At 40.4% G+C, this 23,367-nt stretch overlaps 1 protein-coding gene across 3 annotated transcripts in view; it reads left to right on the forward strand.

Moving 5' to 3' along the window:
• Positions 1-23,367, forward strand: part of LOC133646619 (reticulon-1-A-like) — a 46,744-nt gene that overhangs the window by 22,468 nt on the left and 909 nt on the right. Inside the window, exons 2-8 of one of the 3 annotated variants that reach the window (XM_062042179.1) lie at positions 8,571-9,275; positions 9,618-10,289; positions 21,888-22,095; positions 22,191-22,329; positions 22,676-22,745; positions 23,010-23,056; positions 23,137-23,195. In XM_062042179.1, coding sequence (XP_061898163.1) covers positions 8,571-9,275; positions 9,618-10,289; positions 21,888-22,095; positions 22,191-22,329; positions 22,676-22,745; positions 23,010-23,056; positions 23,137-23,195 — 1,900 coding nt within the window. Of the gene's footprint in view, positions 1-8,570; positions 9,276-9,617; positions 10,290-15,813; positions 16,101-20,513; positions 20,639-21,887; positions 22,096-22,190; positions 22,330-22,675; positions 22,746-23,009; positions 23,057-23,136; positions 23,196-23,367 lie in introns of those variants that run through there. The other 2 variants (XM_062042180.1, XM_062042181.1) reach the window with 2 other exon arrangements.

A 23,367-nucleotide genomic window follows, 5' to 3' on the forward strand; every position in this document is an offset into this window, starting at 1 on the left:
TGCACAGCAGGCCAGCAGTTAGCCGAGTCATTGTGCACAATCCATGTTGAGGCACAACTGAGTGACGTGCCTCAACTGGCTGCTGATCACAGCACCGTCTCTTCTCAGTATTTGAACGGCAAATGTGAAAATAAAAATAAAAATAATCTAAAACTGGTGAAGTTAAATGGAAAATAACTTTAGTATAATCACTGGATACATATAACAATTTAATTTATTTTTTTTTCTTTCCATGATGGCAGGTGAGGCCGTGCCTCCCCTGCCTCTAGTGACTGCACGTCACTGATATATATATATATGTATGAGGGATGTTTGATAATGGCTTTTTGTTGATATCCGATATTGTCCAACTCTTAATTACCGATATCAACCGATACCGATATATACAGTCGTGGAATTAACACATTATTATGCCTAATTTGGACAACCAGGTATGGTGAAGATAAGGTCCTTTTTAAAAAATTTTATAAAATAAGATAAATAAATTAAAAACATTTTCTTGAATAAAAAAGAAAGTAAAACAATACAAAAACAGTTACATAGAAAGTAGTAATTAACGAAAATGAGTAAAATTAACTGTTAAAGGTTAGTACTATTAGTGGACCAGCAGCACGCACAATCATGTGTGCTTACGGACTGTATCCCTTGCAGACTGTATTGATATATAATGTAGGAACCAGAATATTAATAACAGAAAGAAACCCTTTTGTGTGAATGAGTGTAAATGGGGGAGGTTTTTTTTTTTGGGTTGGTGCACTAATTGTAAGTGTATCATGTTTTTTATGTTTATTTAATTAAAAAAAACAAATTGATACAGATAATAAAAAAAACGATACCGATAATTTCCGATATTACATTTTAAAGCATTTATTGGCCGATAATATCGGCCATATATATACACACACAAATACATACATGCATATACATATACATATAATATACATACATGTGTATGGTACGGTACAGTCTTTATTGTCATTGCACAAGTACAACGAAACTTTGTTTTCAGCACAAACCCGTTCAAGATTAGACAAACCAACAGTGTACAGGGTTACAAGACAGGAACGCTGATGGGTCGCCACTAGGCGCCTCCGTAAAGATGAGAAAAAGGTAAACGCTGGGGGAGGATGAGTAAAATAATGCAATCTAGACTGGGCTCTTAAGAGGGCCCAGTCTGGTGTGGGAAAAACCCTCCATAGCAAAGCACATGCTTTGCTATGGAGTCATGGTAAAAAGTTTACATACACTTGTAAAGAATACAATGTCATGGCTGTCTTGAGTTTCCAATAATTTCTACAACTCTTATTTTGTTTGTCACAAAAAACATTCATGAAGTTTGGTTGTTTTATGAATTTATTATAGGTGTACTGAAAATGTGACCAAATCTGCTGGGTAAAAAGTATACATACAGCAATGTTAATATTTGGTTACATGTCCCTTGGCAAGTTTCACTGCAATAAGGCGCTTTTGGTAGCCATCCACAAGCTTCAGGTTGAATTTTTGACCACTCCTCTTGACAAAATTGGTGCAGTTCAGCTAAATTTTCATTGTCCTGTTGGAACACCCAACTGCGCCCAAGACCTAACCTCCGGGCTGATGATTTTAGGTTGTCCTGAAGAATTTGGAGGTAATCCTCCTTTTTCATTGTCCCATTTAAAGCACCAGTTCCATTGGCAGCTAAACAGGCCCAGAGCATAATACTATCACGACCATGCTTGACGGTAGGCTTGGTGTTCCTGAGATTAAAGGCCTCACCTTTTCTCCTCCAAACATATTGCTAGGTATTGTGGCCAAACAGCTCAATTTGTGTTTCATCTGACCACAGAACTTTCCTCCAGAAAATCTTTGTCCATGTGATGTCAGATAAAACAAAAATGTAGCTGTTTGACCACAATACTCAGCAATATGTTTGGATGAGAAAAGGTGTTCCCAGGAACACCATGCCCACCGTCAAGCATGGTGGTGGTAGTATTATGTTCTGGGCCTGTTTTGCTGCCTATGGAACTGGTGCTTTAAATGGGACAATGAAAAAGGAGGATTACCTCCAAATTCTTCAGGACAACCTAAATTCATCAGCCTGGAGGTTGGGTCTTGCGTATGTAAACTTTTGAAAGCGACTGTATATTTTAAAAGGTCTATATTTTTTTACAATTACTAATTATATTAAATAAACGTTACTCATATCTCCAAGGAATTTGTTTGGTGTTCAGGCAGACACACAAAATCAGTCCAAGAGAAGAATCTAACAATTTGTAGTCATGTTATGATAAAATATACATTCAATGATAGTTTATGTTGGTAGCCAAACTTTGCCAAATCGCTATCATTACACAAACAATGTTAATGTTATATATGGGCGTAGTTACATGATGTGCTAAAAGCCATAAGTGGGTGGGATATAATGCTCAACACATTGTTAGCACAATTAAATAAGCGTGATACAGTCTGTACTGAATATGAGTATAGCTGGGTATATAGGTATTATTTTCAGTACCACTGGTTGCTTATTATTTTGCTGCATAAACACTGTGTATGACTCAGAGTGATTTTTCCTGAGGTGTGATATCAGAATAAGAAGATGCCTTACTTCCTATCACATAAATAGTGCTTACAGTCATTATAAATTACAAATATACAATTTCACATTGTGGACATACAGTAGACTTTGAGGTAGCAAAAGTTATTACCTTGTGGAGAACGACAGTTTGAGGTCATCACTTGCTTGCCAAAATCCAAGCAATACGTTACTTATTATAATTATCGGGAGAAAATCTGATATCGATATTGTCCTACATGTAATTTTTATGGCTATATCGGCCGATAATAAAGATCCCTATTTTTTGTAAAATTTTAGTATTTTCAACTTTGATTTCATACACTTAATCCTGTTTAGATTTGGGTTTTTGCAACACAGCAGTGTGACAGATTATTTTCCACAAGGTCATGGAGTAGAAGCAAACTGAAAGAGAAAACTAGCATTTGGAAGGATGTGGAGGAAGTCATTGGATCATCCCTACTTTGCAGCACATTTACTGATGTTTTGAAGGTTCAAGCCTGGCAGAGAACATTTCTTCTTTAAAAAAAAAAAAAATCCAGCCCATTAAATTTGCAACAGGGACCGCTTTTGATATGCTGCGCTCCCTATATGAGTGGTCTTCGTATGGCAAATAGCACAGATTCAACAAAAGCCCCTTTCACCGAGCATCCACCAGGACAACTTTGTTTTAGAACGCTGACATAATTATGTTGGCATCAGTGTGAGAATTCCTCTGTTGTCGCCTCTAATGCCATCTAAGTGCAGCAAAGCATTTGTCAGAGCCGTGTGGGCCTCTGCAGATTGAAAATGCCGCCAGTCTCAACACTGCAAATTTGTCAAGAGCATCAAGCATCCTGCCTCGTTACTGATGGGGATGACTTATGCAACGCCATGGGTTTGGTGCAGGGAATAGAAGGGGTATTTTAGCCTCACCAGGATTAGTGGCAGTTCATCTCACCTGACCTCTATTTGCTGCGTCTAGTGCTTCCCACATCTGCCGAGGAGGTATTTGTGAGTGTTTTGTATCATTGAGTGTGAGATTATTAGGGCGTTGCCAGGGTGATGATGGCTGGGGGGACCTATACAGTTGTAGTGGACTAAAGAGGATTATACGTTGATTTGCTTTGGCAAAATATCAAGGGTGTTCATGTCGCTGGGCTCATTTTGATCAAACGCAAGTTGACCAACCACAACATCTATGAACGATTTTGACTGTGAAAGAAAGTAATTCTTAGTTTTGATTGAATAAACTGCACTGCATCCTACTGATAATTGTTTCCATGTTGCCTTCCTGGCGAATAGCGTAACTTTGGGCTGCACGCACCGTGCTGTATTGTTAATAACAGAAAAAAAGGAAAGGTGGCAAGGCTTCTAGAGAGGAAGCAAAGGGTGGGACGTCCTGACCTGTTGTCTCCTCTGTGACTCTAGTCCTTATCTTTCGTCCATTGCTAACCCAAAGACTGCACATTGAATCTTTCTCCCTCTCATCCGAGCCCAGCAGCTGGAGCCAAACTATTTATAGCGCCACCCCTGCCTGGGGAGAAACGACTGCTAGAGAACAGGAGGGGAGGCTACTGCCACTTGTACACAACACAAATATTAGTATCATGCGTGGGTGCTGTTGATCTTTGCTTAGATTTTCCTACGAGCAAATGATGCATGACATACCAAACATAATAATAAATAATGGACCTGATCATTCGAAACGCAGTAAACTCTCCAAGGTCTATTCTGTGATTTGTTTCGATTAAATACATTTTACCATAAAAAATAAGATAATCTGGTGCAAGTTATCTACTGTACATGCAATTGTTTTAAATGGGTCATATTTTCATTTGTTTTCTACATTTAATACATTTAAAACATGTTCGGTCTACATAACATGTCATTGGCAGCATTGCTCAGGGTTAGAGTGTTTGTCTCTCAACCTGAAGGTTGTGGGTTCAATTCTCAGTCCCCCTGTGACCAAATTATCCTTGGGCAAGATACTGATGATTTGTCATCAATTGGTGAATGTGGTCATAGTGTCAAAGCGTTTTGAGTACCTTGAAGGTAGAAAAGCACTACACAAGTAAAATCAATTTACCATGTAATGGTGGTTCTTTGGTTCAAATTTTGCATGGAGTTTGTTTTACAGACCATCTTCAAACCGCTTTCTGACCATCTCTTCCGGATACACCGTTTTGTAGGCGGACTTATTTACGTGCTTCCACTTCGACTGCGTCTTCTGTCCGTCAGACATACACAAAAATTCTTTCATGATAGTGGTTAAAACTACAAAGTTTTCCAAGACCTTAAAGCAGAGGTCCCCAAACCTTTTGACCCGGGGGCCGCATTGGGTTAAAAAAAATTTGGCCAGGGGCCGGGATTTATATATATATATATATATATATATATATATATATATATATATATATATATATATATATATATATACTGTATATATATATATATATACACATATATATATATATGTATATACTGTATATGTGTGTATATGTATATATATATATATATATATATATATATGTGTATACGTACATATATACATATACACATATATATATATATATATATGTGTATATGTACATATATACATATACACATATATATATACACACATATATATATATATATATATATATGCGTGTATATATATATATATATATATGTATATATGTACATATACACACATATATATATACATATACACACATATACAGTATATACATATATATGTGTGTGTGTATATATATATATATACACACACACATATATATATGTATATACACACACATATATATATATACACACACATGTATATATGTGTGTGTATATATATATATGTGTATATACTGTATAGATATACAAACCCTGTTTCCATATGAGTTGGGAAATTGTGTTAGATGTAAATATAAACGGAATAAAATGATTTGCAAATCATTTTCAACCCATATTCAGTTGAATATGCTACAAAGACAACATATTTGATGTTCAAACTGATAAACATTTTTTTTTTTGCAAATAATCATTAACTTTAGAATTTGATGCCAGCAACACATGACAAAGAAGTAGGGAAAGGTGGCAATAAATACTGATAAAGTTGAGGAATGCTCATCAAACACTTATTTGGAACATCCTACAGGTGAACAGGCAAATTGGGAACAGGTGGGTGCCATGATTGGGTATAAAAGTAGATTCCATGAAATGCTCAGTCATTCACAAACAAGGATGGGGCGAGGGTCACCACTTTGTCAACAAATGCATGAGCAAATTGTTGAACAGTTTAAGAAAAACCTTTCTCAACCAGCTATTGCAAGGAATTTAGGGATTTCATCATCTACGGTCCGTAATATCATCAAAGGGTTCAGAGAATCTGGAGAAATCACTGCACGTAAGCAGCTAAGCCTGTGACCTTCGATCCGTCAGTCTGTACTGCATCAACAAGCGACATCAGTGTGTAAAGGATATCACCACATGGGGCTCAGGAACATTTCAGAAACCCACTGTCAGTAACTACAGTTGGTCGCTACATCTGTAAGTGCAAGTTAAAACTCTCCTATGCAAGGCGAAAACCGTTTATCAACAACACCCAGAAACGCTATCGGCTTCGCTGGGCCTGAGCTCATCTAAGATGGACTGATACAAAGTGGAAAAGTGTTCTGTGGTCTGATGAGTCCACATTTCAAATTGTTTTTGGAAACTGTGGACGTTGTGTCCTCCGGACCAAAGAGGAAAAGAACCATCCGGATTGTTATAGGCGCAAAGTTGAAAAGCCAGCATCTGTAATGGTATGGGGGTGTATTAGTGGCCAAGACATGGGTAACTTACACATCTGTGAAGGCGCCATTAATGCTGAAAGGTACATACAGGTTTTGGAGCAACATATGTTGCCATCCAAGCAACGTTACCATGGACGCCCCTGCTTATTTCAGCAAGACAATGCCAAGCCACGTGTTACATCAACGTGGCTTCATAGTAAAAGAGTGCGGGTACTAGACTGGCCTGCCTGTAGTCCAGACCTGTCTCCCATTGAAAATGTGTGGCGCATTATGAAGCCTAAAATACCACAACGGAGACCCCGGACTGTTGAACAACTCAAGCTGTACATCAAACAAGAATGGGAAATAATTCCACCTGAGAAGCTTAAAAAATGTGTCTCCTCAGTTCCCAAATGTTTACTGAGTTTTGTTAAAAGGAAAGGCCATGTAACACAGTGGTGAACATGCCCTTTCCAAACTACTTTGGCACGTGTTGCTGCCATGAAATTCTAAGTTAATTATTATTTGCAAAAAAATAAATAAAGTTTATGAGTTTGAACATCAAATATCTTGTCTTTGTAGTGCATTCAATTGAATATGGATTGAAAAGGATTTGCAAATCATTGTATTCCGTTTATATTTACATCTAACACAATTTCCCAACTCATATGGAAACAGGGTTTGTACAGTGCAGCGAAGATACAACAAACTCCCTTCTTGTCTCTCATGGACACACACCTGTTGTTGTTGACTTTGGACTAGCGACTGCACAGACATCAAGGCCGCGGAACAGAGACACACTACGGGCTTACACACACACTTGCAACCACAAAAATATACGCCACACATACAACCCCCCGCCCCCAACCCAACACCCTTGACGCAAAATCCCATAGGGGTGATGAATGGATGGTCAGCGCCTGAGAGCTGCGGCCTACCATCATGACCTCGCATTCCCTTCCCTCTGTTGCTAGATTTCTTGAGATGTATGTTGTAATATGTATATGTGCTTTGCTATGGAGGTTTTTTCCCACTCCAGACTGGGCCCCCTTAGGAGCCCAGTCTAGATTGTATTTTTTTACTCATCCTTCCCCAGCGTTTTACCTTTTTGCCATCTTTTACGGGGCGCCTTGTGGCGACCCATCAGCGTTCCTGTTCTGTAACCATGTACACTGTTTGTTTTGTCTAATCTTGAACGGGTTTGTGCTGAAAACAAAGTTTCGTTGTACTTGTGCAATGGCAATAAAGACCTATCTATCTATCTATCTGTCTCATTGCAGATTAGAAAAACTGCCTTTTCCTTACACTGAACAAAAAGAAGTCATATGTCCACTGATGTTTTAAAACTCTAAACTCTGAGTCTATTTTACGTTTCCCCAACAATTTCGCCATTTTTTTCTCTCGTGCACTAATTGACTGAAAGAGCATGCACGTGATGACGTCATGTTATCGATGGGAAAATGCATTTTTAGACAATATGATTTGCCTGAGCGGTTAGGAGACCCCGAGAGTAACAAGCGGTAGGAAATGGATTGATGGATTGGCTTGAAAAGACAGATTAAAAAAATAATAATTTAAAAGAAAAAAATATATATATATTTTTTTTACTCGGGACTAACCGCGGGCCGGATTTTGGACGCGGGCTGTACTTTGGGGACCCCTGCCTATTTTAGCTGAAAACTTTGATCAAATTCTATATTTGACAGTGTCATTACACGTCTTATCAAGTTGCTCTAGCAATACCTCAGTGGTTTGCTAAATTTAATTGTACATTATTATAAGACATATTGTATCATCCATTTACGATAATAGGATATGTTAATACAATTTTGCAGATTGGATATCAAGCTACAGAAACAGACTCCTCTGTACCCCCCATTTCTCATATTTGGCATGTTTGCTTATGAGTGTCAAATACAGTACATGCATGCTACAAGTTTTGTAAATCCTAACCTGATTTGCGCATGCGTGATCATATTGTGGTTTTAGTAACAGAGAGATTCAAAGTTTGCAGACAGTCTGCAGGATTTAGACATCAGTCTGTGGGTTTTTGTTAGATGGACAATCTCCCTTTGTTTCACAGTGGACACATGCACACAAGGAGCCTCTGTTAAGCATCCCCTCACTAAGCTACACAACAGAGCGCCCAGTCTGACTATGTGCCACTACGAAAGCTGCGTGATTATGACGCTAACAGCCGTGTGACACAGCGCTGTCAAATTTACGCCTATTCTTTTTAACTGGTTTCCTCCTTTTTCATTATGTTCTCATAGGTGACCCCATGTCAAGCCTGTTTAGGAATCCTATGAATGATGACGGTGACGTGTACACTTCTCTGCTGTCCAATCAAAGCTTCACATCTGGACGAGAATCATCCTACCTGTCCGACCATGTGAAGGTCTCCTCTGGCTCCCCCGACTTAGACCACTTCTCCAGTGACACTTACAGCTTCAACTCTGGCACCAAGAAGACCATGTCCGACCTGTCCCAAGACATGCCCAAGTCTCTGATGGGCTTAGAGAAGACAGAATCGTACAACTACATGGATATAAGCCACGGGGATGAGCACCACAACCACAGCCTGGTGGACACAGAATTGACTGGGAGTGAGTCACTAGGCTGCTACATGGATAAAAACTCTGGAAGAGATGAAGAAGAAGAGGAGGAAGAGAATTTAGGCCCAGCCCTGGGCTCCCACTCATTCCCCTATGTGGAGGAGCCATCTGATGAGGAACTGTCTGACTACCGCTCTTACCGTAATCTGGGTGGAACGCCACAATCAACCAGTCCTGTAAAGATCACTTTGACCCAGTCGCAGCCACCAGCAGCCAAGGCTGAGCCTCAGCAGCTCCCCCTGCAGGGCAGTGGGGCTGATCGAGAGAACATTTTGAGTGTGGGCCTAAGGGGGGTTCCTACTGTCACCCTGTCAGAACCAGAGGATGAAAGTCCAGCATCCACTCCGAATGAGTCACCTACACGTAAGCGCGCACACACACACATTTACTCAATTAAAGGTCCAATATTATATTATTCAACAATTTTAAAGAAATCTCAAAACAGGCATGCTTGGAGAAGTGTGGTGTGAAAGAAACTTAAGGATGAACTAATTCAACATAGTTCTTCTGGATGATAGATATGAATTTTGAGTGGCACAAACCAAGTAGAAAGTCTTCCCAATAGAGTGGAAGTGTAGCTGATTCCTTATTATGAAACAACCAAGTGTCCCAATACTTTTGCCCCGGTCGTAAATATAAACATACTGTTGGTTATTTTTGAATGCAGACTTTAATACATTTTTCCACATATTTCTTTGGGAGCAGAAAAAGACTTCTCCTCTCATGACATGTTCAACAATGACCCAGTGAAGCCTGCAGCTCCCAAAAGTGGTCCAGGTCCACAGGCAGGCTACAGGGACCAAGAGGGTAGCAGTGCAGAGTCCGGAGACTCTGAGATAGAGCTGGTGTCCGAGGAGCTTTCCAAGGCCAGCAGCAACCCGTTTGCTGAGCCTCCTAAAATCAAGGCTGCCTTTAACCAGTCCAGGAGCCCCTTCGACAACCCCCCGGTGTCCAAGGTTGGTTTTGGCCTGGCTGGAAACCATGCTCCACCTACAACCTACAGCATTCTGCGTGAAGAAAGAGAGGCGGAGCTTGACAGCGACCTCTTCATTGAGTCTGCATCAGAGGAGAGCCCGAAGAGAGAGCAGGGCGTTGGGGCCTCCAAACAGGGAGCCGTGAGCCCTCCCTCTCCCCTGGTTCCCAATGCCCCTCCTGCCCGCATCACCCCGACTGAGCCCCCTGTCTCAGATAGGGCCAAGACCCAAGTCAAAACAGAGGAAGAACGCCTGAACAAGCCCAAGCCTCCTACTGCTGCTGTTCCCCCAGAGGTACGTCCAGAGAGGTCCTGTCAGGAGGACAAGAACACAAATGAAGGCAAAATAGATTTTGGGAAGTCGGCTGCTTCCTTCCTCCTGAAAGGGTTAAACAAAGAAAAAGGTGAGGGTGACAAACACTACTGCACTAACAACACTAATATTATACTGTCCAAAAAACGTACCTTTGTTCTGCTGTTTTCAAGGACCTACTGCAAAAAACAAGTCAAAGATGGTCTATATGACAGCACTATAGTGTTTTTAGGGATCTGCTGCAAAAATGTTAGTCTTCTCCAAGTTTTTTTTAACTAAATTCAAGGGTGTCATTCTTGGGCTGGATTTGGCCCCGCTGGCTGCCAGTTGATTAGCATTGCTGTAAAGGCTTTCATTATACATTGCATTGTTGGGTGATAATTGGAAAGCGGCTGAAATTTGAAAACAAATTTTATATAATTATTGATGTCAAAATTGTTATAGTCAGATTAATCACACTTTATAATTTTGATTGGAGTAAATGACAATCACAGATAAATATGTGATTGCATAATTTAAATTAATGGGCACTTATGATGGTTTTCCTCTTTTCTGACTTATAAATGTTGTTACAATGTTGGATACTTGTGTTAAACAATGCCAAAGTGCCAAAGCATAAGATCAGTGTATTTGAGAGTGAGCTTGCACACAATTTTGGATGCATCTAAGAATGCAGTGTTTTGCAGTATTTTTTTTTACAGTAGCCAATTACAGTACTGACATCACAGATTGAAGGATGTACTTATGTGGGCATCCTGGTGTCTGCTGTTAGCCAGCCTCCTTACCCTCTTATTCCTTACGTTTCATAGCCTCCCACCTGCTCTGATGTCTAGAAAATAAATACTTCTGTGTTCATTTGTCCACAACATTTTATACTTGATTGTTTTGTCTAAACAGACTAGTACAAAGTTGGAATAGCTGCCAAACTCTGATGAAAAAGTCAGCGCCATTGTTACATTACTAGAAAAAAATATAAGAAGGTAGAGGAAATAAAAGTGAAGGTAGTATTAAGTATTATTTTGCGACATGCAGCGACATTAATGCTGCTAAAAGCTGCTTTCTTTATGCAGCTCAGTAAGTCTACATTTTGACCGGTGAATCTATATATTGTTTATGAAGTTTATTTTCGACCGTGTCTCAAAAATGAATAGCAGTGATGTTAGTTTTCAAGATTCGATTTAAACAGTGTACATTTACAAAATATATACATTTGAAAACTTTTGGAGAGGATGGGGCGTGGAAGGTTTCGTTTGTAATTTCAAGGAAACACCTTCACACATAAACTGTTGACATACACAGAAAGTGGGTTATAGTTATAGTTATAGTGTGACTGTAGAGCAACATTTACCCAAAATTGATTGAATTTTATTTTGAAAACAAGCATATTAGACTTGCAATTGAATTAAGCATCTGTGGAATGTTGCAGAATCCTTCAACACAATGTTCTATGTTGGGAAAACCCAAAATATCTTATTTGAATAGTTATTTTCTCAATTATGACATTTTAAACTAGAATAGACAAAATATAATTATTCAAGCTAAAATTAACATTATGATGTAAAGTCAATGACTGAAATAAGATATGATAATAGCTCTCAAAACTAGGGACATTTCTAGAAATAAAATTGTAAATCTTGGCAAGTGGCAAATAATTTGCAGTGTACTGGCACAAGTGGTGGAAAAGTGTATACAACTAAGTACCGCTGCAGCCCATACGGACCACAGCTGAGAAACAGATATTTTTTGGCGGCCCTTATGTAGAGCTGGTTAAGAAATACTGATCACGACGACAAGGAAGTGTTTTAAATGTAGATTAAAATCATCATAGTTGCCCTTTAACTTAAAAAAGACCCCAGTATTTTGACACAAAGGCAATCAGGTCAGGTCAAGATCACTGACAGCATAAACAACCGTGCCACCTTTCAGGTAGGCATCCATGGTTAAGGTAATGGTATGCGTGATTATGCTGCGTTCATACATGATTAATGTAGAGCTGTCAAGTGATTAATTTATTAATCATATTTAAGTTAAGTTAAAGTACCAATGATTGTCACACACACACTAGGTGTGGCGAAATTATTCTCTGCATTTGACCCATCACCCTTGATCACCCCCTGGGAGGTGAGGGGAGCATTGGGCAGCAGCGGTGGCCGCGCCAGGGAATAATTTTTGGTGATTTAACCCCCAATTCCAACCCTTGATGCTGAGTGCCAAGCAGGGAGGTAATGGGTCCCATTTTTATAGTCTTTGGTATGACTCGGCCGGGGTTTGAACTCACAACCTACCGATCTCAGGGCGGACACTCTAACCACATTTATCACACTATTGATCTGTGATTAATCATGATTAATCACTGGTTATTATTTGGTTGCATAAATCAAAGTTGCTTAACAAAATACACCAATATTTGAACACGAATACAATTATGTAGTCACAATATCTATCATATAGGAACGTTTTTTAAATGTTTAACTGAACTGCAAGTCATTGATTTGCTCAAAACCTGGTCACATAAAGTATAGTAAGAATTAAGTGCACATTTTGAAAGTCTTTGCAATCGTTTTGCAAACAAGGCACATTTACTAATCGATAATGTAGTAAACACACTCAAACAACTCAATATGCAGTGTCTGTTTTTGTCAAACTATCTTTTTAGTTTGTTAATTTCTTCTGTTATTATTTGTATTAGCTTCTGTGTGTTCTCTCCTGGACAAAACACAGTTGTATCATCTGCAAATAATACTAATATAATATAATAAAATTATAATAACACCATTTTTTTTCCCACATGCATTGACAGCTTTATATTAATTCAGTATTTTATGTGATTAATCACACGTGTTAACACCTGAACTTTGACAGTCCTAATAACATATTTTTTTACACTTAAGTAATGATTTGGAGTTCATGAGAAAGTGTGGTCATAGCTTCTTTTGTTAAAGAGTATATTGCACATCAGTATCACAACATTGGTTCTGTTGCTGCTGTTAAGGAGCAAACTGCTCAGTCGTCATTAATACCGCCTATGTATGGCAAGTGTAACAAGCATGAGTAACAAACATACAAAAGAGTAAGCGTAGCGAGATAAAGCGGCTGTATGCTGACCACTCATACTCAACCTACAATGCAGTTATTTAAGTTAAAAGTTAAAGTACCACTGATAGTCACACACACACTAGGTGTGGTGAAATTTGTCCTCTGCGTTTGACCCATCTCTTTGTTCCACCCCCTGGTAGGTGAGGGGAGCAGTGAGCAGCAGCTGTGGCCACGCTCGGGAATAATTTTGGTGATTTAACCCCCAATTCCAACCCTTGATGCTAAGTGCCAAGCAGGGAGGTAATGGGTCCCATTTTATATTGTTTGGTATGACTCGGCCACGGTTTGAACTCACAACCTACCGATCTCAGGGCGGACACTCTAACCACAAGGCCATAGCAGGCTTTTGGCATCTTGTGAAGATAACTACTGTATATCAGAAGGTTTGCCTACAGCCACAGCTGTAAAATGTTATAATTAGACTATAGCCCAGGCACCAGGCGACACTAATACCCTTATATGCAGATTAAAATGTTGACATGTGCAAGTAATACATCTCAGATGTTTACAGTTCTAGTGCAGTAAATCTACACCGTGGGAGGAGAGGTACAAATACTGCCTGTAGTCCCCCATAGTTGTCATGGTTGTGTCATACATAGAACAACTTTGAAAGAATGCAGACATTTTTTCCACATTCCCATTAGGAACTTATTTTTTAAATATTTGCAAATTAGGATTGCAAAACTGTGTTGGCGCATGAATGAATGGCTAAAACAACACAAACACACAGATTTTATTTACATCCTGCAAGCTACTGCACGCGCGTTGTTGCGTTGACAAGGTCACAAACTACACCATCTTGTTGAGTGGTAAGACCTTACCCAGCTGCTGTGCTCCTCTGTGCCAGGGGTGTGTGGGAAGTCCATTTTGTGAGTCTGCTTCCCCCTAGTGGTGCATATGATGGAGAAAAAGCAGAGTCCTTGATTTACATCTTATACTGACCATGCAAAAAAGGCAGACATGAACAAACAGAATTGCAAACCCTTGGAAAAGTGTTCTTGTCTGTCAGTGTACAATGAATGCAATTCAGAGGCACAGAGAGAATGCATCTGGCGCCTTATATGACTTTAAATCCTGGAATTAGGTAAGACAAACAGTCAAATGGAATTCACTCAGTTTAAGCTGCCCATTTCATGTCAAATTGTCTATTTTTTCAACTATTGCCTGTTCTTTCTGGCCCAGTTTACATAATCTCAGGATGTCAAAAGTGGGGCAGACTCCTTAGGCGTCTTGAGGGATCATGCTTGTATATCATATTGTTTGTCAGCTGTGGAAATGTTTTTTTGGTGCGGGATTCAGCCTCTTAACAAAGAAGATGGATATAACCACTTCCAAGTCCAACATAAGGTATTTGGTGTGATAAATGTTTTTAAATTCTACTGATAACTCCATCTGTTTTGTTTTCTCACAGAATGTTCTGGAAAAACAAAAACAGGTCACATGTATGTTTTTCCACTGCTAGAGGGCGCAGTGTATCTTTGTTCAGCATTAGAATGATTGGTGCTTCATCCTCAGTTGCCATGGCAACAATGGGGGTGGGGGCCCTCAGCCTGGCTCAGAGAGATGTGTTTTTTCCTTTTTTGTTAAGGGGGTGTTGGCAGCAGGAAGGCTGCAGTGAACAGAAGGTGTGAGGTGCGGTCGCCTGCAGGGGGCAGGGGTGGGCTCTTCTAAAAGCGTCGTATGTTAGCACCTTCAGTATACATCATTCTTCAGTGATCACACCATCGTGACTGGCAGTTTCTCTTGCATTTCATGTATGACTCAGGCGCAGTTTACGTTCCATTTGCGGTAACTCCTCTGGAGGAGTCGGACATCCTCAAGGCAATAAACAAAGAGTGTTGTGCTCTAGCTCGCATGCACAATGCATGTCTTCTTGTATGAATTATTGAATAAGAAGCACTTCTCAGTAAGTCATCATGGGGAGCTATTTGAAGCATTCACTTTAAATACAGTCAGCTCAGGTTGTCTTACATATTCATCCTGCACAGGGGTAGGCATTTTCAAGTTTTTAAATACTCATAGCAGCTTTCGTGTTTACCAAAATGCCATCCATCCATCCATTTTCTACCGATTGTCCATCTCGGGGTTGCGGGGGTGGCTGGAGCCTATCCCAGCTGCATTCAGGCGGAAGGCGGGGTACACCCTGGACAAGTCGCTACCTCATCGCAGGGCCAACACAGACAGACAAAATTCACACACTAAAATGATAACCCATAATTTTAAGATCTATTTCCAGAGCCAATATCATTATCCTACACTAGATATAATGCTTTGAAAGTTCGACAGAGCACCAGCCTCCCACACCTTGTGTCTGTTAGAAGCTCTGGGCCGGGCTTTTGTTGTGAAAAGCTAGGCTATCATCTCTTTTAAGACAAAAGCCTTACCCCCGTGCACCCTCTTGGCCCTGTTGGCTATGTATTGCATGGCTGTTTTGCTGCAGCAGCGACTGTGTTTACAGTTTGCCACCCTCCTCCCCTGCTAGCACACACACATTTCCCGCCCCTGTGGATTCACAGCATCATTGTGAGAGCTCCACCAGTCGTCAGCATCCGGAAAGCCTCTCCATCCATCCTAGCACCCTCCCTCCCGTTTTCCCGCTCTCCCTCTTTGTTGCCTCGGTTGCGCTCTTGCATCCTTTTCCCTCCATTCATGCCTTTTCTGCACAGAGGAGGTGCACAACGAAGCAAGCGGACACCATAAAGAGCCAGAAAGAAAAATAGAACAGGGACAAAAGTGTTCACCAGAATGCAGGCCGCTGCAGACGTGACCAAGAAGGAAAGCTCCTGGAGCAGCTGGAAGGGCCAGGGTACTTGCTTGGATTTTTGTATTTTGATTTTTTTGTTTGTGGTTGATGTAGCTCAAACATCAAAAACCATTACCCTTGTGCATGAGCCGTGTTGATTGTGCTTTGCATGTGTGCATTTGTTATAGTATCGATCAATGTGCACGGACACACCCTGATGTCACATCAATTGTGCTGTGTGTGTGTGCACTGTGCACAAAACAAAGGAAGAGCATAGGTGTGAGATGTATTGCATGTATACACAGCAGCTTGCTGACAGATGTTCATGTTGATAAGGAGGTAAGACATTTGTTATTTAGCAAGCGTGAAGTGGTGCTACTCTTACATGGCGTAGGCACCATCTTTTAGTGTTGCGTCGTGCACAAGGGCCCGCACAGACAAGACTGTCTCTATGGTAACCAGGGCACACCCATCACCATTACATCAGCCCTATCTCCTTGGCTACCATGACACTTTGGGGAGGGGTTAAAAAACAAAAAGGGACCATGTGAGAAAATGACATCCTTTCTTCTACACTCAGATTTTAGATTTTGATCTTACAAGTTTCTAATGCCAAAATAATTAGTTCTGCGTGTGAATGAGCAAGTTGAATTTGTAACAGATTGATGTCTGTGTCAAGCGACCACCTATAGGATGCATTTACAGCCAAATGATTAGCATCATCACATCAGCGAGTATTTCCTTAAAGACTGACCTCCAGACCTGATAGGTGCTGGGCCCCAACTAATCCCTGGGTGCACTGTCCATTTGAATACATCTGACATTTAATTATAATGTACATCATTTTATTAGAAAAATGTGATCTTTCACCCTTATAAACACCTTACCCCTGATAGATGCCTGATACTCTCTGCGGTTTAGTAAATAAACACCATCAGCTATTACAGTATTTATGCTTAGTCATTGTGTATGCACTGAAACTGTCTCACTGCTGTTATCTGACCACAAGTGTTTATATTAATACAGCCGTCATGACAGGATCTCAAAATACTGAACCCATGTACTGCACATTCAAATTTCCCATACAAGCAATATTAAATGTGGCAAACACATCACCAATTAAGTGCAATTAAGTAATTAAGTGCTTTGGATGATTCTCTGCTGCATATATGTAAGATTTAACCAAAGAAATATGTGGTTTTATTTTCAGTTCATTTCCATAAATGAGTGATGAGATGTTTAGATATTCTATAGTGATATGACACGAATGCTCACTGCTTGTCATGTTGATGCATGAGTCGGAAATAATATGAATTGGCCAGGAGGAAATGATGGTTATGGTTTAAAGGAGAACTGCACTTTATTTGGAGAATTTTGGCTCTCGTTCACAATCATGATAAAAGACATGACGACATGTTTTTTTGGGGCGGGAGTGGGCCGTTATGCATTCTAACTGGTAAGTAAACGTAAATAAAAGTCTGCTTACAGCTGAGTCAATGGGAGGTCCTTTATTAAAAGTCAACTTCATTTACATTTCGTGACTTGAATATTAACCAAGTATTAGTGATATTGTCATAAGTGCTAACGCAGACAAACTATAGCGGCGCCGTGATCACTAGTGTGTCTGCCAATGTTTACATCATCGAGTGGGAAGGTGCTTCTTTGTTTCCTTTGCACGTGAAAGTGTATTCTAGATCAGTGGTCCCCAACCACCGGGCCGCGCTGTACCGAGCCGCGCAAGAAATTTAAAAAAACAAACAAACAAAAAAATTGTTTTTGTTTTTAATTATTATATTATATAATTATATATCAATAAAGATCAATACAGTCTGCAGGGATACAGTCTGTAAGCACACATGTTTGTATTTCTTTATGAAAATTTTTTTTTTTTAAATAAACCCCCCCCCCCCACGGTCCGTGGGACAAATTTTAAAGCGTTGACCGGTCCCCAGCTACAAAAAGGTTGGGGACCACTGTTCTAGATCATAAATCATGCCTCTCACCTAGATAGTAGAAGGACAAAGATGTAATGCGACATGTTGGTACACTTTGACAGCCAATTTATACCTGGAAATGGCGAGAACGACAAGAAAAGACGCTGGGTTACCCCCTTTTCATCGTGAGGATTAGGAGTAATTTTCTATTTAAAAGAGGAATCGAGTGGTAAGGTGCTTCCTCGTTTCCTTTGCTTGTGAAAGTTTATTCCAGATCATAAATCATGCCTCTCACCTAGCTAGTAGAAAGACGAAAATATAATCAGACATGTTGGTACATTTTGAAAGCCAATTTAGACCCGACACGAAAAGATGCTTGGTTTCAGTCCCCTTTTCTTTGTTAGGGTTATGAGTAATTTTTCATCTAAAACGGGAATATAACAACATTCTGTCAGTCGGCATCCTAATGACAGCCGATAATACACTGTAATTAATGTTTGTTGGTTCTCATGAAGTCTGCAGCAAGTAGAAATTAGTGATGTAGTGGGGGGGGGGGAAAGCGAGCTTTGTAATGATTTTTTAAAATTAATGCGCCACATATGCTTAAAATGATCAAAATATGTAAATATTAAATGTTAATATTAATGTTCCCGTTACTACAGTACATATGTATACTTACATCATGTATATAAAACCCCAATGGATGTGTTTTGATGTTTTTAAAGTCTTTTATAGGCAGAATAGAGCGACTTCCATAGGCTCCATTGTAAGCAGACTTTTGATCGAATTTATTTACTATTTAGAATGCATTAAAAAAAACATGTGTTCTTGTCTTACATAAGGATTGTGCATGATAGAAACAATTCTAAAAAACCTGCAGTTCCCCTTTAAACTTATTCCAAACACGCATTCAGTTACAATATGATACGTTACATTTTTCCAGTTTCTCATAACATGTCCGAAAAAGAGTATGAGGTAGCAGAGTTTATTTAATCTTACTCCATTCCCAGTTCATAAAAAATACTAACACATTTATTCACTTCCTGTTCTCAATTTGTACACAATTTAAATCCATAAATAATAAAGTTCTCAAAAACTAATTAAGTTGTGAATTACATAATGATATGAATTAGATTATCAATTTTGTCAATAAAGATTAAAATTTTCATCAGGATTTTTTATTCTTTCTATTGCATCCACAAATTAAGATGAATTCAATGTAAAAACACTAATTGATAGTGTTGTATTGTTGCTGCCATGACTAAACTACCAGCCACAACATTAGGTACACCTAATGGGGCGGCATAGCTCGGTTGGTAGAGTGGTCGTGCCAGCAACTTGGGGGTTCCAGGTTCGATTCCCGCTTCCGCCATCCTAGTCACTGCCGTTGTGTCCTCTGGCAAGACACTTTACCCACCTGTTCCCAGTGCCACCCACACTGGTTTAAATGTAACTTATATATTGGGTTTCACTATGTAAAGCGCTTTGAGTCACTAGAGAAAAGCGCTATATAAATATAATTCACTTCCCTTCACACCTACATCATTATTAAATGCACCATTTGGATACAGCTCTTAGATTGGATGTCAGATTATGCAGGTGTATCTATATTATGGTGGTTAAGTGTGTATCTGTCCATGTTTTATATATAATGTGAAATTTTGATATTTTAAGGCACACAAGCTTAAGATAGAAAATTGCTTGGCAGCAGAAGTCCTATTGCATGTTTGCCCACCCGGGCTAATGACTTGTTTGAGGCCACAGGGATGTCTTCAGTGATTTAATGAGGTCAGGCTAAACTAGTTTCACTACAGAAAAAAAAGGAGTGAGATTCATGTTCTTGTCACGGGTGATAATCATTGGCTCTGGTTTTCTGCGTGTGTGATTATGATAGGTGGAAGTCCGCGGACAGTGCCTGACCAACAGTGGCTTAATGTTCATTCTGTATGAAATGAAAACACTTTTGTCTGTGTAGTTCAGTTATTGCATTAAAACAAAGCACAGGCACTTAATTTTAACTAAATCTAAAATAGACCGCTTCCCGTTTTCTTTGAAACATGCAGGTTTTGTCATGTGAAGGTTAACAGACCTCCCTGTTAACCCGTCTTTGTTCCTTTGTGCTCCAGTTAAAGGGAGTGGCTGTCTTTAACGGGGTGCACACACTCATTAGGTTCCTGTGTATCCCCCCGATTCAAACCATGTTAATCTCTGTTCCCAAAGGAACGTCTCTTTTCCCTCCCTCCTCTGCGTGATAAAATGGAGCACAGTAGCCATGGTAACTGCATCAGGCAGGTGCTCGGCAGACTCTTGCCACCAGGCCATTGTGATGTAGCAGTGGATCATGGCTACAGTGTATACAATGTGTTTTTTTACATGTGAAAGCTAGTTTTAAGTGTTGATTTTGTGCTTCTGCACGTTATCCGTGGTGCTACCTGAGCTTAAAGGACCACAGTGCTTCTTGAGCAACCTAGTCCAATAGAGGCCCCCCTTAAAGCACTGTCGTTCATCAGACAGTTGCTGATAGGCTACCGTGATTGGAGTTCCTCCTCTCCTGTGCAGAGGAGGGGGATCACACAGACGGCCCTCCAACCGCACTCGGCCAATGCTCTCCTTTTGTCTGTGAATAAAGCAGCTGCTTCTTTCCCTGCTCAGCCATGGGAGCCGCAGGTCAGTACACGCTTCAACTAAACTAAGCTAAAGGTTGTGTGTCTGCAGTGTATGTGTGGCAGCTGCTTTGGCTTCTGTGTGTTGTGTGTGAAGTGTACAACTAATGAATGAGGCTTCCCACCTGTGCATGTGTGCTCCTCTCACAGCATCTCCAATAAGCTCAGTTTGGCTTCACAGTGAGTGATGGTGGATCTTCCCACACCTCCTGATGACGTTCATTTCATAGATATGCAACATTGCTGCTTCCTGAGAAGATAATAGTACACACATTATTTGAAAGTAGTGGGGTCAGTTACATTGTGCGCCCACATTGCCAAATTGCGTTTAAAGAGACCGTCAGTATGGCCGGCCCTCTTTGGACTCTACAGATAAAGCAAAGATGGCCGTCGCCACTATGCAGTTCACAGGTCCATGGCTAAAATTAGAGCAGGCAAAAAAGCAGTTGGACAGCTTAGGGAGGACAAGAAAGGCAACCGAGGGATTTGTCTCACAAGCAGTTCTCTCCTCGACACATTATCATGACAAGGTTCTGCTTGCACCCAAAACCTCATCGCTGGTCAACACCAGTGGATACATTGTCAACAGGTTATTGGTGAGGTGGGGACTTTAGGGGAGGTAATAATAAAATTTTTATAACATCTGATCCCATCCTCTGGAGCGCTAACTGCAAATATTGGAAAGCATGGTTATATTTGGAGTATCAAGTTCCTTCTTGAAGTGTCGTCATCCATCACTGAGTTGCTTATCAGTGTGACCATGTCAAACTAAACAGTTATCTAAAAAAACTGATTGTGCTCCAATATTTTGCCAACCACAGGTCAATCATTAATTCCCCCACCCCCCGCAAATTGTGCAGACGTACCCTCAACTGCAGTATGGCTACCCAGTTTGGTTTATTTGGAGTGGATGTTTATGTACATATGAGAGCGCACCAGGTGCTCATGGTGATAAACGTACCATGATCATCTGTTATCTCAGCAAAATGGGGGGAATGTACAGTAGATACTTATACATCATACACTGTAGGATGGAATTTTGAGGAATAAAAATGTGTTTTGACCACAACCAAGCAACAGCTGAAGGACATTGAGGTTTGAACATACTCCATGTGTTTGCCTCAGTTGGGGGTTTGTGTAGCCTCCGCTGCTAAAGTGGCTCACTGATTACTACCTATCAAAGTGTCCAGTGAAGAAATGACAGGGTTTGTGGGTCCTAACCCTGTTTGTCTATGTCACCCTTCCCCCTAAAGCTATTGACCTGCTCTACTGGAGAAATGTAAAGCAGTCGGGGGCCGTGTTCAGCAGCGTGCTTCTGCTCCTCTTCTCCTTGACCCAGTTTAGCGTGGTCAGCGTCGGGGCGTACTTAGCCCTAGCCGCCCTCTCTGCCACCATCAGCTTCCGCATCTACAAATCTGTGCTCCAGGCTGTGCAGAAAACCGATGAAGGGCATCCTTTCAAGTGAGTGAACCATCACCACCACACAAACAGTGCCTTCCATTCAACAGGTCCACATATCAACAAATCATCTTTCCTCCCCTTTACATTACATCCAGAGCCTACCTGGAGATGGAAATCTCTCTATCCCAGGACCAAATTAGCAAATATGCCGAAAAGATCCTGGTTTACACCAACACCTGCATGAGGGAGCTGCGCCGGCTTTTCCTCGTTCAAGATCTGATCGACTCATTGAAGGTTTGCATCCTTTTTTTCCTACTTTTGGCACTGGTGCATAATATTTCCTTAAGCCCTGTTTCCGCCAAGCAATACAGTGACGTCAGAAAAAGAGGACCAAAGTTACTGACCGGTACCATCCCACCTTTTGGCACTCCATTAAGATGCCAACAGCAGTGGTATGGTATCAAACGGGTGGCACTATTTACTGTACATGGCTCACCATCGCCTCTTCACAATCTCCAGTATTCCCAAAATGACGAGTATGGTGGAAACATAGCTCATGGAACAATTTCTTGTGAATTTCATTATCGACCTATGAAAGGAATAAAACTTACTGTAAATCTTAAAACATATTTTTGTTTAGTTTGCTGTGCTGATGTGGCTCCTGACCTATGTTGGCGCTCTCTTCAACGGACTGACACTGCTCATCCTAGGTGAGGTCACCGTGACTCACAATGTCTCATTCGCCCACCAGCACTGACTTCATGACCATTATTTTGTGGTACATACATATTTAAATCGAGAGTGATAGATGTGAACTGAATACACTACAGATATTATTAGCTCTTTTATGTAATCGTAAGTGGGGCAGTCTTTTCAGTGTGTTAGGTGCTATAATTGCTGAACGTGTACTGTAGTTGTGGATGTTTATTTTACAAGATCTTGGTTTCCTTACGGTTTGTTTTATGCGCTTACAGCTGTGGTCTCCATGTTTACCATGCCAGTGGTCTATGAGAGACATCAGGTAAGGATTGTGTGCCTTAAAACTTCAAAATACAGTAAAAATGGTACCCCAAATTTTAGAAACTTTTTCTTCCACTTCAGGCACAGATTGATCAATATGTTGGACTAATACGGACCCACGTCAACTGTGTGGTGGGAAAGTGAGTGTTTCATCCATACTATTCTTTGCAGCAAATGAACCTTCTGTCATTTGCTGGACACAATCCAAGTGTAAAAATAGCCCTCTACTGTTGCCAGACATGCAGTTTTAGAATTCATTTTCCTAATTTAGTAAGACCGAACATGTAGACTATATTGCGTTCCATAAATAGA

The sequence above is a fragment of the Entelurus aequoreus genome, linkage group LG03, assembly GCF_033978785.1.
Source record: "Entelurus aequoreus isolate RoL-2023_Sb linkage group LG03, RoL_Eaeq_v1.1, whole genome shotgun sequence".
NCBI lineage: Eukaryota > Metazoa > Chordata > Actinopteri > Syngnathiformes > Syngnathidae > Entelurus > Entelurus aequoreus.